Genomic DNA, 13,091 nt, shown 5'->3' with positions numbered 1-13,091 from the left:
TAATTTCTCATCACGTCATAGGAAGAAGCATGGACAGTTTTTCTTCTTTTTTTTGCATCCGACCCAGACGGAATTGTCGTTGCAGCCTCGCAGGAAATCAAATCAAGGTCCGGACCCTAGTTGATGCTGATGGAGTCAACCATCACGAGACGCCCATAATTATTAACCGTTTTAAAAATATTGGAAAGGTAAAGAACAAAGCCCTGACCGACCAGCGCTTCTCACAATCCCAATTCAAAAGATGCGACTTGTTTATTAGCAGAGCAACCGGTCATTTTCTTCTTTAGCTACCTGATGCTACTCGATGGTCCAATACACTTCGACAAGAATTGGAAGGGGGGGGGGGGGGAAATAAAAAAAAAAGGAAGAAATTTCGAATAAAAAAATTAAAATGAAATGAAAAGCTGCGTCGGCGAAGAAAGAAAGCCCCTCTCTTACGCAAATTCTCCTCAAAGCAACAACCACTCCCTCGCTCTCTCTCTCTCTCACTCTCTCTCTCTCACTCACACAAAAACATCGCCACAATTGCTAACAATCAATTCTCCATATACTCATAGCCCTTCCTACCTATCAAAGCAAACCCAGAGACATGTCTAGGACAATAACGATGGCACCTCTTATCTCCCTTCTAACAATCGCACTTCTTACTACCCCAGCAATTTCCTCCGTAGACACTTTTGTCTACGGTGGCTGTTCACAAGTAAAATACACACCGGGTTCTCCTTACGAGTCCAACGTCAACTCGCTACTTACCTCCCTTGTTAACTCGGCCACGTTCACCATCTACAACAACTTCACCATCAAGTCCCCGACATCACAGGACACCCTTTACGGTCTCTTCCAGTGCCGGGGAGACCTCTCCAATGGTGACTGTGCCAGCTGTGTAGCTCGTGCAGTGAGTCAACTCGGCACTCTTTGCCTTGACTCGACCGGTGGCGCCTTGCAGCTTGATGGGTGTTTCGTAAAATACGATAACACGACGTTTCTTGGTGTGGAAGACAAGACGGAGGTGTTGAAGAAATGTGGGCCGTTGATTGCGTATGATTCTGATGAGCTGAACAGGCGTGATGCGGTGATGGATTACCTGGGGACTAGTGATGGGTCCTCCAAGCCTTTCAGAATTGGTGGGTCCGGGGATATTTCTGCTGTGGCGCAGTGCGTCCAAGATTTGAGTGCGAGCGAGTGTCAGGATTGTTTGTCTGAGGTGGTCGGACGGCTGAAAACTTACTGTGGGGCGGCTGCCTCGGGGGACATGTACTTGGCCAAGTGTTATGTTCGGTTCTCCAAAGCTGGGGCCCACTCCCACGGCGGAAATGGTAAGCTGTTGCGCCACCGGCCGGCTGGGTGGTGGTTTAAGGTTTTTTGTTTTTGGCTAAATGTTTCTTGGTTTAAATTAATGAGTAATTAGTGAAAATCCCCATCTTGAATGATCTTGAATTTTACCTAATTTATACACCATGGCAAACCTAACCTGTGAGACTGGTGCTGTAGTTTTGCATGGTTATATGGGTAAATTTCATATTGTTCAGGGTGTTTTTTTTTTCCACGTTTTTTTTCCTCTTTTTTTTTTTCTTTTTTTGTTTTGGTTTCCCCCTTCTGTGTGTGTGTTTGACAGTGGGAAGTTTGATATGTTTGTCACTTGTCTGGTTAATAATGTTTGGTGTACTAATTTATATGATGATGAGACTGCCTTCCTGGTGTGATCCGATTTCTTGACGCAAATTCAAGGTGAATGTGGAAGTGTCTATGAAGATTCTGGAGCAAAGTTTATTGAATTTTAGCATTTCTTTATTCCTAGAGTGGATAATTTCAAATTTTTTGATGGATACTTAATGCTTCAATGCTTTTTCACTGAATGATTTAGTAGTGGTTTTAATCATGGGTTTGACATCAATCCCGTATTTCTATTTATATACTGTTAAAGATTTGATGGATTTGGAGGTCAAAACCCAAAAGGGAGAATCTCATAATCCTGATGTATATTTGCTTTGTTAAAGTTGTTGCACACATGTTCATAAAGAAAAAGCCCTCTAAAGTTCTCAGTTACCACACCATGATATAATCAAGGCCCCACTTCTAAATTAATGCCTAACTAGTATTCAAGAAAGAATCCAATGCAAATGAAGTTATTATGGCCTTAGTTCACAGTATTTCTTCCCAGGTGTTTGAGATTTTATAAAGGGGGAGCAAGGCATATTATTACTCAAATAATGTTGAGATTATTACTGCTACAATTTCCAAAATGAATTGGACATGCTGTTCTTGAAAAGACTAGCATAATGAATCTTGTTTGACAACTAAGTTGAAGTAATCAATAAATCCTCTCTCCTAATTATGCAGAATGTAGCAAAAAATCATTCGCATATAATTAGGTTCTCTTTATTGAGATGATCATTTAGCAACTTATAATTTGTAATTGATAGCAAGACACAGCGATTACCTAGGATTGCTAACTATCCTGTCATTGTGCAAGGATAGTGAGATGGTATCTAATTGTTTGATTTTTACCTTCTGCAGTAGATCACGACGAAAATGATGAGGTCGAGAAGACACTTGCAATTTTAGTAGGACTTATTGCTGGGGTTGCATTGCTCATTGTATTCCTTGCTTTCTTAAGAAAAGCTTGTGGAAAAGGAAAATGTAAGCTACTTGTTTATCTTTCTTTGCATCTTTATAGTTCTCTTTACTGTGTTCCTTGAACGTTGTCAAAACTTTTCAAATTTTTTAGGTTTAGAAATTGCCAATACTCGTATTATATACGTGCCATCTTTCAATACGCAGGTGGTAAATAATTGAATCCAAGAAAATATGATGATTCAGGAAATGGCATTTCTCCCTTAATCCGTCTGGTAACTTGCTTTGCATTATGTGCGGCCCAATTGCTTCCCTTTTGTTTTTGTGGTCTTGAGTTCTCTCTCTCCTCTTTTTAAAGTTTCTTTCAAATTTCTCCTAAAGAAGGCTTGGAAGGGTAGATAGGAAGATGTCCATGGAAACAGGTACCTTGAAACAAGTGAAAAGAAAGATTGCAATAAGGTGAAAAAGCCCAAGGATTCCACACTCTCCTTACACCCACTTTAGTCTTTCAACGTTACTTTAATGTTAGTTCTGTCTCTAATTGTTTTGTATAAATTGAGACACTTTTGTGAAAGTGCTCTTTGAAATGCTGTAGTCAGTGCCTTTGTTGGGTGATATTAGAGCTTTATAGTTTGTTTTCATCCAGATGTTGTATTCACAAGACTTGTTAAATTTTGTGTCAATTCAATGTTCACTTTCCTTTACCTGCAACAATCCTACTTGTTTTGCTGTTAAAATCCTCTTTATTTCCTGTCATGTGTACTAAGCAAACTGTTTCCTTCTTTTCTTTTCTTTTATCACAAGCAAACTGATTGGGGTACAATAGACTATGTGGGACTAATACCAAGATAGAGTTTAACAGATGATCACTATACTTGAATATTTATACTTTCAGATAAACTAATGCCTTTTTTTTTCTTGTTTGTCTATGGAATGGTTGATTTTGATATTTGAAACTGTTGTTTTGAATGCCATCAAGCCATGCTTTTTTTCCCCCCTGGCAATTGAAAGCTTAGCAGTTGCAGTTAAGTTGGGGGATTTGATGAAAGTGCCTGCCTAATGATGCAATGCAACTTAAGCTTGTCTAGATCCGAAGAATACTGTTCATGAAATTTTAGCACTTTCTTATGATATCATCATCATAATGATTAGGACAATATTCTTAGAATTTCCCTATAACTTATCAAACTAATTGAGGCCTAATCAGTGAATTAAATGGGACAATTGGTTTGTTAAAGAATCAATAATGAGGATCATGCATGATACTAGTGGGTGATGAGATTCTTGAATAGGGTAGAGTCTTGTCTCTCTCTCTCCTCCATTATCCCTGGCTTTTAAATTTGGAGTTTTTGTAAGGCGGCGCTGTGCCCAATCTAGTCCTTGACACCATTACTTTAGTTTTCTTTAACACGCTTGGATACAAATTAAGATTCTCTCTCTCTCTCTCACTCTCCATACCCCTGTATGATTGAGTGGATTATACCATATATAATGAATCGCAATCCCTGTCACTAGTTTTTTTGAAACCCTTGTTTCCTGAACTTTTTCCCTTCTCCTCTTACGAGAAAAACACGGAAACGAAGGCCTGGATGCCTCGATGACCCTTAATAAAGGAAACATGAACGGATCAACTAAATTTACAGGAGGTGTAGCAATTTTGGGGGGGAGATTAGAGAACTGCATATCATAAAGCTCGAAAAATAAACTTGTGAATTTCCTTGCATTAGGATGATTCATTTTCAGCTATCCTAAAAAGGGATTCCCATTTTCAGCCTCAGCTCAACACGCAAATATGTCATTCTTGTGACAGCTTGTGTTCTATCATTTGCTCATAAGTTTTCTGTCCTTCACATAATACAATTTTCAATTTTTTTTTTTTTTGAGGAAAGAAAGAAAAGAACAAAATCTCATCATGTTTTCTTGGGAAGCTTATCGTGTTTTGTTACCAGGAATGATCTGCTTGCTGTTTATCAAATTCAAAACGCTAGGGCACGGTATGCTCCAGATCTCCAAATTAATGTTTTTTTAAACTAGGATGGTAATCAAATGTTCCACACCAAAACCCCAAAATCTGCAAGCCATCCACGGCTAATTACCGTAACCAATTTTTCGGACTTTTATGGTCAACATGCGCAGCCTATAAATATAATTTGGGTTTATGCAGTGATACACTAATAATTGCTTCATGTGCGAAAGAGTGACAATGACTGGGAACCCTATTGTTCGCTTTCATTAGGTGATTTGATTTGTATTATCTGTTCCGACAACATTCTTTAAAATCGAATAATGTTAATATTATAAAAATAGATATTACAAGTTTAGTTGGATTGTCATTTTTAAAACTTGACCAATCAGATTTAACCTATATATTATATACTTATTTTGTTTTTAAATTTAATGATACATATTTATTTTTATTTTATTTAAAAATATCTTAGCTCCAAGACTTTTATTAATGGGTTTCTTATTAGATTTTTTTAATATAATAAAAAAACTTGTCTATTTATTAAAAGAAAATAGTAACAAGAATTTAATGACGGCATAATGTATGAAACTAGACTTAATATTAAGGTGCTATAACATTTACGGTCCATGTTATATGTCTATGTCTATCTCTAAATATTGATCTATAAAAAATAACAATAGAAATCTAACTCGTGAATATTTATAATATTTACAGAAATTTTAGGTTAATTTGATCTATTCAATCTGGATATTTGAGAATGTGGTTGCGATTATTTTTTAAAATGTTTTTCATTCGAAAATGTATCAAAATAATATATTTTTTTAATTTTTAAGATTAACTCATTAAAATGATATGAAAACATCAAAAAAATTAATTCGAAACAAAAAAAAAATAAAACAAATCAATTTTTTTATTAATACTTTTGAAATAGAAAAATAAATAAGATTAAATGTATTAAACGTTGTATCATGTATAATGATGAATCATTCAACGTTTAATACGGACTTGTAAAGTATTAAACGTTGAATCATATATAATGATGAACTCAAAACTGCACGTATCCAATTACATCCATCCATGAACTCCCTGGCTTTCACGAGGCTTTATTAAACGAGGTTTAATCATGAAACAAAGAAAGGACAAGTTGTAGGTGGAGAGCAATGAGTGAGTGTCAAATTCGCAACAAGAACGACCTTGTATTTTAATCCAAGTGGCAGGGATAAAAAGGAACTGGGAAGCTTCCATGAAAGGTCTGAGGAGTGGCAAGTAAGGCACACGTACGGTTCCAAATTAATAATCAAGATCGCGAAAGGGATGGGAGAGGAGGGATCAGTGTTGCAAGGAAAGTCTTGGCAAGAATGTGGTTGAGCGAGCAAAAACAATTAATGGATAGATTGGGAGTTTGCAAGGGATCAGAGAGGGACTGATAGTGATTTTATATTGTCTGTAGTTTATGAACTCCATAGATTCCATGATGAATGATACAGCTTAACTAATTGCAGAGAAGATAGTCTTCAAAACAAAGGGCAGTTGTATAAATAGATGCTTTGAAGCAGCTCGTCCTTTTCTTTTTAACAAAAACACGTTATAACTACGTTTGTTTATGATGGCCACAGAAATATATTTCTCCTGTTAAGTTATTTGTTCTGGAAAAAAAAAACACAGAAATGAAACATATTTAACGAATCATCATGAATTCGTAGAAGTAAAGCAAAATGCTTCTGATCCGGGGCCCATGCAGGTACAATTCGAACATCAGTGTTTATGGTTCAATGCAATCCCAGATATCTTAATAACCCAACCACGAGGAGAAACAAGATGCAATGAAAAAACAGTCCTTGGAATCTTCATGGTCTGCTAAATTGCTTATTCATCAAATTTACCACATAAACAAGATTTATCCCAAAAAGATCCTACCATGAAGAGGATGATTTAAGCGCTTTAATTACAGCAAACAATTAAGCCTCGATTGAATATTTAACTCCCATAAAAGTAGAGAAATAACCCATCACAAAGCCATTGTGGGCACGAAAAACCCCACAAGTGCCAACATCACCAGGTTTGTTAGAAGAAGAGTCATCGACATTCCACTTTAACGTATATGATTCAGGTGAATACCATGAGATAGGAGGTCTATACCACTTGATCTTTGACCATTGAATCAAACCATCAACCAAATTAATAAATCCAAGTCACGATAAGGAAACTCAAAAAAAAAAAAAAAAGTCTTGATCCAGACACACAAGCTAGTTAATATTAGAAAAAAAGACGGTATTATAACCAAAATATGAGCAATTTATTTCTAGCAAGCCAAAGAGACTACGAGATTGCAAAGAATAGCATAAATCATACAATCCTTTGAATTTTTTCAAAGACAAGATATTCTTTTTTTTTTTTATTATTATTATTAATATGAGTATTCAGGCCAGCTTGCGCGTATCTTGACTAATCGCACGAGCCCTAAAGTTAACGACCATGTACTCAGGCCAGCTTGCGCGTACCTTGACTAATCGCACAAGCCCTAAAGTTAACGACCATGTAAGTCTCCAATGATCATCATATTATCAACCACAGTGCTTCAACTTGAGACCACAAGGAAAGTAAATCTCTTTGTCCCAAGCTTTTATTACTGGGCTACCTACTAGATGGTTATAGACAAGATATTCTTATCCATGAAAAATATGAGACGTACTATCAAGCTAGCACCAAAATATTCCTCTCCGATCAATAAATGTACTCCAAATACACTAGTAATTATGATATTGTAGATAGTGTATAAAAGATGGTCCTCAAGGGTCGTGGCGTGATAGCAAAAGGTTTGAGATCTGCACAGCAGGTTTCGAGTTCGAGTCAGGGTGTGCACCTCTTGTAAGAGCCTGGGATAGCCAGGATTTTACTCGCTTATCTGGACTCACAAAGTGCGCTTTCCAGAGTAGAGTTTCCTCGAATCCAAAAAAACAAAAAAGATGATCAACAGAATCCTATAGAACAAAATATAAAAGACACCTGGCATTTTGTGCTTCAAGAATATCCTCCAACCAAGATACCTATGGAATCCCTTTCCTATCTTCTTTAAACTATAACTTTTACACCTGATCAGGTTTCTTAATTAAACCAAGCCAAGGCGAAGTGTCCAATTTTACCACACTGAAAAAAAGGTGACCTCGTATTTATTCTTAACCAATAAATTGTTTATCGATTTAATACAAAAGTTGTCAATTAGATCCTTTGACTTCCAAATTTTCCCTAAATTTTTCTCATCTGGTCCCAATATTTACACAACAACGTAGGCAAAATATTTGTCAAGGGAAGGATTAAATTGAGGATTCATAAATATAGTGGGGATCTAATTGGTAAAAAGTACAGGTTGGTAGCATCTTAATTGATGAATGGCTTAGAGTAAGTTTGGGAACGTAGTTGAAACTGTATTTTTTTAAATTTTAAATTTTTACTAAAAATAATTTTTTTATGTTTTTAGATCGTTTTGATGTGCTGATGTTAAAAATATTTTTTAAAAAAATTTTAAAAAAATTATTTTAATATATCTCTAAATAAAAAATATTTTAAACCATAATTGTTATTACAATCTCAAACAAGTTTTGTGTAACTGGCTAATTTGAGTTATATATATATAAAAAAAAAGTGAAGCAACCAGGTGTCCGTAATGGCTTGTACACGTGTCACGTTATACATCCTCCTGTCATATCATATTCCTAGGAGCACCGTTAGCATGCCATGGGACCTGCCAGGAGAAAACGACAGGGTAGTTCTTCGCTCTATCACTTTCGTTTTAGATAAATTATATTGATTGGTTAGTTTTCATTTTCACACTTAAAATGAAGCGGTTGCAGAGTAACTTTTGTGGATATATTGTGCAATTAACATATAAAATAAAAAAGGTGAATTAATATGAAAGCAAAAAAAATTTTAGTGAAATAATATATTTTTAGATGTTGTTGTTTTGAACAGTAATATTAAATAAATTTCAGTAATTTTTCAACAACAAATTTCCACAACATTTATATTTAACAAAAATATGTTTTTTTATTAGATTTATTATTTAGTTTGTTATTCAAATATTTAATTTAATTAATGATAACTCACATATTTATTTATATCTATGTCGTCTACTAAATGATTTGGACTCATCAATAGCACGATTGGATCTAGTTCATGCTATTGTCTGAGTGACCTCATAAATCTAGGTTTTTTGATCTAGATAAACATTTAAATTTTACTACATATCATGTTTCTGAAGCACAATAATTATCTTGTCGTATTTAGAAATAACGATATTTAGTAAATGTCGCGCTTCTGAAGCACGACAGGATGAAAACTTGTTGTTTCATTAAAAAATAAATGATGTTTTTTTTGCAAAACTTTTAATTTATTGTGATAATTTTTTTTAAAAATCAATTTTGTTTAATATAAAATAATGTAACTATAGTTTTCGGTCAACAATTACTATGAGTATTAAGGTAGAATTAATTCCTCTGTCTAGGCTGTAGATTGCCATTGTCATCTATACAAGGCACAAGGCATACCCTCCTTTTATTGCTTACAGCTGTAAAATCAGAGCTTTTTGAATACCATGGCAGGCGGGAAGCTGAGCCCTTTTATTTTATTTTATTTTATTTTATTTTTGTGTTTGACATCCATTCTATTATAAAGTATGAAACCATGTTATGAAAGATGATCTTATCAATCAAACCTTTTTCACTGTGTTGCTTACCTCATTTTGTTGACTCCATGACTGAAGACCGTTAGTTGGGTCAAGTTACAAGAGGGGTATGGATCTCAAAACTTGAGGAGGAGGTAATCTGATAATTTAGCTGAAATTATGTTTTTTTAAAATTTAAATTTTTTATTTAAAATTAATTTTTTATATATTTTTATTATTTTAATGGGTTGATATCAAAGATAATTTTTTTAAAATAAAAAAATATTATTTTGATGTATTTTCGAGTAAAAAACACTTTAAATCATAACCACTATCATACTTTCAAACACCTCCAAAATATATTTTACTTCTTCTCGGTTATTGGATGGTCTTGTAATGCTATATATGCAGTGAAATTAAGCTGGGAATTGCACTCGTACAATGTTTTATACATTACTTGCACTGCAAAGGAAATTATAATACTTTTGGAGGATTTGTGGTTGATAAATGAGTTTAATTTGTTTCCAATTTTATATCTATAAGTTTGAATTCTATAAAGAGATTACAAAGTAATAATTTCTTATAAATACGTGTCTAATCACAAAATGTTTTCATAAATTCTAATTTCAAGAAAGCTGCAATGGACGATAGCACTTCGTGTAAACAAGAAGAATTAAAAATCAAGTAATAGACAAGTGCTCATGGCCTGCCTGCAGCCTCAATGGGGCGTGTCAAATAAGCTATATTCGAGCCCAGCTCCCTATGAATTACGGGTCAACAATTCTTTTTTAAAAAAATATTTCTCAATTAAAAATATATTAAAATATTTTTTTTAATTTTTTTTTAATATTAATATACCAAAACCATTAAAAAAATACTTAAAAACATGAATTTAATATTTTTTAAAATAAAAAACAATTTAAAAAGAAAAAACAATGACAACCTAGAAGAACTGTTATTGCCGCTCCATTCAAAATAATAATAATAATTACGGCATAGGCTCAATTGTCGTCAGGTAAAAAGAGCTACGGGTGCATGTTTATCACTTCCAGCCAAAACCCAGTTACTGAAATTTGTTGTGTTTGAGAATTGTTTAGAAGAACCAGTTCACCTCCCTGGTCACCGCTACCCAATTTACCTTTTCCGATTATCTAAACACCTAATCCTCCCCTTTCTTTTCCCGCCGATAACCCTCCCCATGACCGAATCTGAAACAAAAAATGATTCTGTCAAGTTTCCAAAACGAACTCCGTTAGAAAATGAAAACCCTACTACACATAGCAGTCATCACCCTCATCAGCAGGAGCAATCTCATCAAAAAGTGAATATTTTATATGACATGTTATATCGATATCTGTCATGTTGCTATGATTTATGGATCCTAGAAATATTTAAATATTTTCGTATATTCGCCACAGATCTATTTTATATTACACACCCTGTAATACTGATGTTGTTCCATGCAGACCAACATGAATGGATACCCGACATCCCCTTGCTGGTTCTTTTTCTCGGTTTCTAATTAAAATAAGAAAATGCTTTATAATCCTATTTGTTTATGATTTTAAATATATAAACAATAGAAGGGCCATCGGCATCTCGGAGGAATTGTTTCTCTTGAATTCGACAAGAATCGTTCTGCTAAGCAGTAAGCACAAAGAAATGCTGTGGCAGTGGATTCTTGAACGTATGCCCTCGCAAATGATTGTAAGGCTAGCACACTGACCGATCGAGTGTATATTTTTTCATTGATGAGCATTTCATTGGAAAAAGATACTCTAAATTAATCATACAGGCTACGATTATCTGTTGAGCTGGTTAATCAATCATGTTAGTACTGCATTTTTATTCACATCCATCCGTGGTCGCTAAATGCAACACGTTTTTATACCATCCACATTAAATATATATTTCATACATTTAATATATAGTTTTGCACTTAAATATATTAATTTGATTGAATTATTTCCTGTGGCCCAAGATTTTCATGTTACATTCATTTTTCGCTATCAATTATTAATGATCATGTAATTTCAAATCAAATTTACCGATCTCTACATATTCTCAATCAGAAGGACTTCTCTTGATATGGTTGACCGAGACCGAAATACTTTACCACGAAGTTTAAAATCTTTTATTATATACTTTCAAGACACTCAAAATTGACTGAAGACTTTGAAACTGATAAATATTACATCGATGTTTTAGATATTTAATCGATGTTCGAAAATATCATTGGAAATAGGGTTGAAATTGTATTTTTAAAATTTTAAATTTTATTTTTTTAAAAAAAATTTATATATATATTTAAATAACTTTCATGTCCTGATATAAAAAATAATTTTTAAAATAAAAATTTAATTTAATATATTTTCAAATAAAAAATACTTTTATAAATATTAAATATATATTCTGTATTGTGACTGGAGACCAGGAAAATTTGCTGGGTTGTGGTAAAGGAAGAGGAGGGACAAAGAAAAGTTAAAGAGAACGAAGGTAACATTCAATAATTAATGCAACTTTATGGAGGGTTTTTTTTTCCAGCTTCATAAAGGAAGGTCTCTTAGGTTTTTGGCTTAACCTCCCGACCAGGTCGTTGTCATTTTTCTCTTGAGATGAGGTCTCCTACGAGCGCCTCACAGCTCCATGCTTCTCGAATTAGCCTAGTTTTCGTGTTGCATCGATCATGTAATGTCCGGTCCATATAGCTGGCCAAACTCGTTGTGGTTTGTGATTTTTGCCGATCACATCAACTTTTATACTACCAAATACGGATAGCTTTCTTGAACAACTACAAGCGAGTTGAATGTTGAATGACAAAATCCAGCAAAATAGGATCTTGCTTAAAAATATTTTCAATTGGAAGGACAATGCGCATAGTATAATGTCTACCATATATATAGTTCTATAAATATATGTTTGGATTGGAAGAAGAGCATCACATGGATTCTAGCAATCTTGATTTGAACTAAGATGGCAGGAAGGGGATTCATATGGCTGACTCGTAGAAATTTTTTTTAAGTTTTCTAATTAAGCTAGCAATTCCGGGATTGCAAAGCGGTTCTTAATTTCATGGCGAGAGAAAATCATTGTCATATCTTAGTATAAACCTCTACATGAAATAGCTAGCTGGGATGGGGAAATCACTTCATATATATCCAGCTTGAATAAACTGGTTCACGTCCCAAACATGCAAAAATGCTTGCTTGATGGGAAATTAAGGGAGAGAGGGAGACAGACAGCATAAGCTAGCCTGGCCTCTAGCAAGAGTTAACAGCCAGGCACGATGTGAAGTGGCATCAATCTTAATTTGCACGAGGTAAACTGATTTTTGCAAGCCATCCAACTTTACAAACCCCCAATCAACTAGTTCAAAACAACATGTTCGAACCATCTAGTTGGTGGCCTAGTAGTAAAAACTTGGGATCAAGAGGTTTGCTTCTTCTGTGGTCTTAGGTTCGAGCCCTGTGGTTGCTCATATGATGGCCACTAGAGGTTTATATGGTCGTTAATTTCAGGGCCCGTGGGATTAGTCGAGGTGTGCGCAAGCTGGCCTGGACACCAACGTTAAACTAAAAAAAAAAAAACATGTTCGAAAGGTAACAATATTGTTCTGATTACTTTTTCTTTTTTTTCTTATTATTAACGTGGGTGTCCGGGTCAACTTGCGCTTTACCTCGATTAATTTTATAGATCCTGAAGTTAACAACCATGTAAGTCTTCAGTAGTCTTAAAATTTATGAGACTCGAACTAATGATTTTTAGATAATAAACTTAAGTACCTCTCAAAATTGTTTTGATTACTTCCTGAACCAACCGAAGGTTGCTTATGCTTCAAGTAGATTAAGTTAATCATCATGATCAATAACCAGCGGGAATGTAATTAATGCG

General features: G+C 34.4%; 1 protein-coding gene across 3 annotated transcripts; it reads left to right on the top strand.

The window, feature by feature from the left end:
* Positions 1-356: 356 nt before the first annotated feature.
* LOC7457794 (plasmodesmata-located protein 6) lies at positions 357-3,288 on the top strand. Of its 3 annotated transcripts, XR_002983055.2 has the most exons (4): positions 362-1,316; positions 2,518-2,640; positions 2,782-2,849; positions 2,933-3,288. XR_002983055.2 is itself a non-coding variant. In XM_024605957.2 (3 exons), the coding sequence occupies exons 1-3, from the start codon at positions 590-592 to the stop codon at positions 2,790-2,792; spliced, it is 861 nt and encodes a 286-aa protein (XP_024461725.1). In that variant the 5' UTR covers positions 361-589; the 3' UTR covers positions 2,793-3,288. The 3 variants fall into 3 exon arrangements, 2 of the variants coding, with proteins under 2 accessions (XP_006379773.1, XP_024461725.1); XM_024605957.2 differs by having other exon boundaries at positions 361-1,316; positions 2,782-3,288; XM_006379711.3 differs by lacking the exons at positions 2,782-2,849; positions 2,933-3,288 and having other exon boundaries at positions 357-1,316; positions 2,518-2,752.
* Positions 3,289-13,091: the final 9,803 nt, after the last annotated feature.

The sequence above is a fragment of the Populus trichocarpa genome, chromosome 8, assembly GCF_000002775.5.
Source record: "Populus trichocarpa isolate Nisqually-1 chromosome 8, P.trichocarpa_v4.1, whole genome shotgun sequence".
Lineage (NCBI taxonomy): Eukaryota > Viridiplantae > Streptophyta > Magnoliopsida > Malpighiales > Salicaceae > Populus > Populus trichocarpa.
Note: the sequence above shows the minus strand (reverse complement) of the source record. Positions and strands in the feature narration are given on the sequence as shown.

Excerpts from the sequence above, each read along its gene's own strand:
- LOC7457794 (XM_006379711.3), top strand. The coding sequence starts at position 590 with ATGTCTAGGACAATAACGATGGCACCTCTTATCTCCCTTCTAACAATC. Across the intron at positions 1,317-2,517 it reads CCACTCCCACGGCGGAAATG|TAGATCACGACGAAAATGAT; the intron begins GTAAGCTGTTGC and ends TACCTTCTGCAG.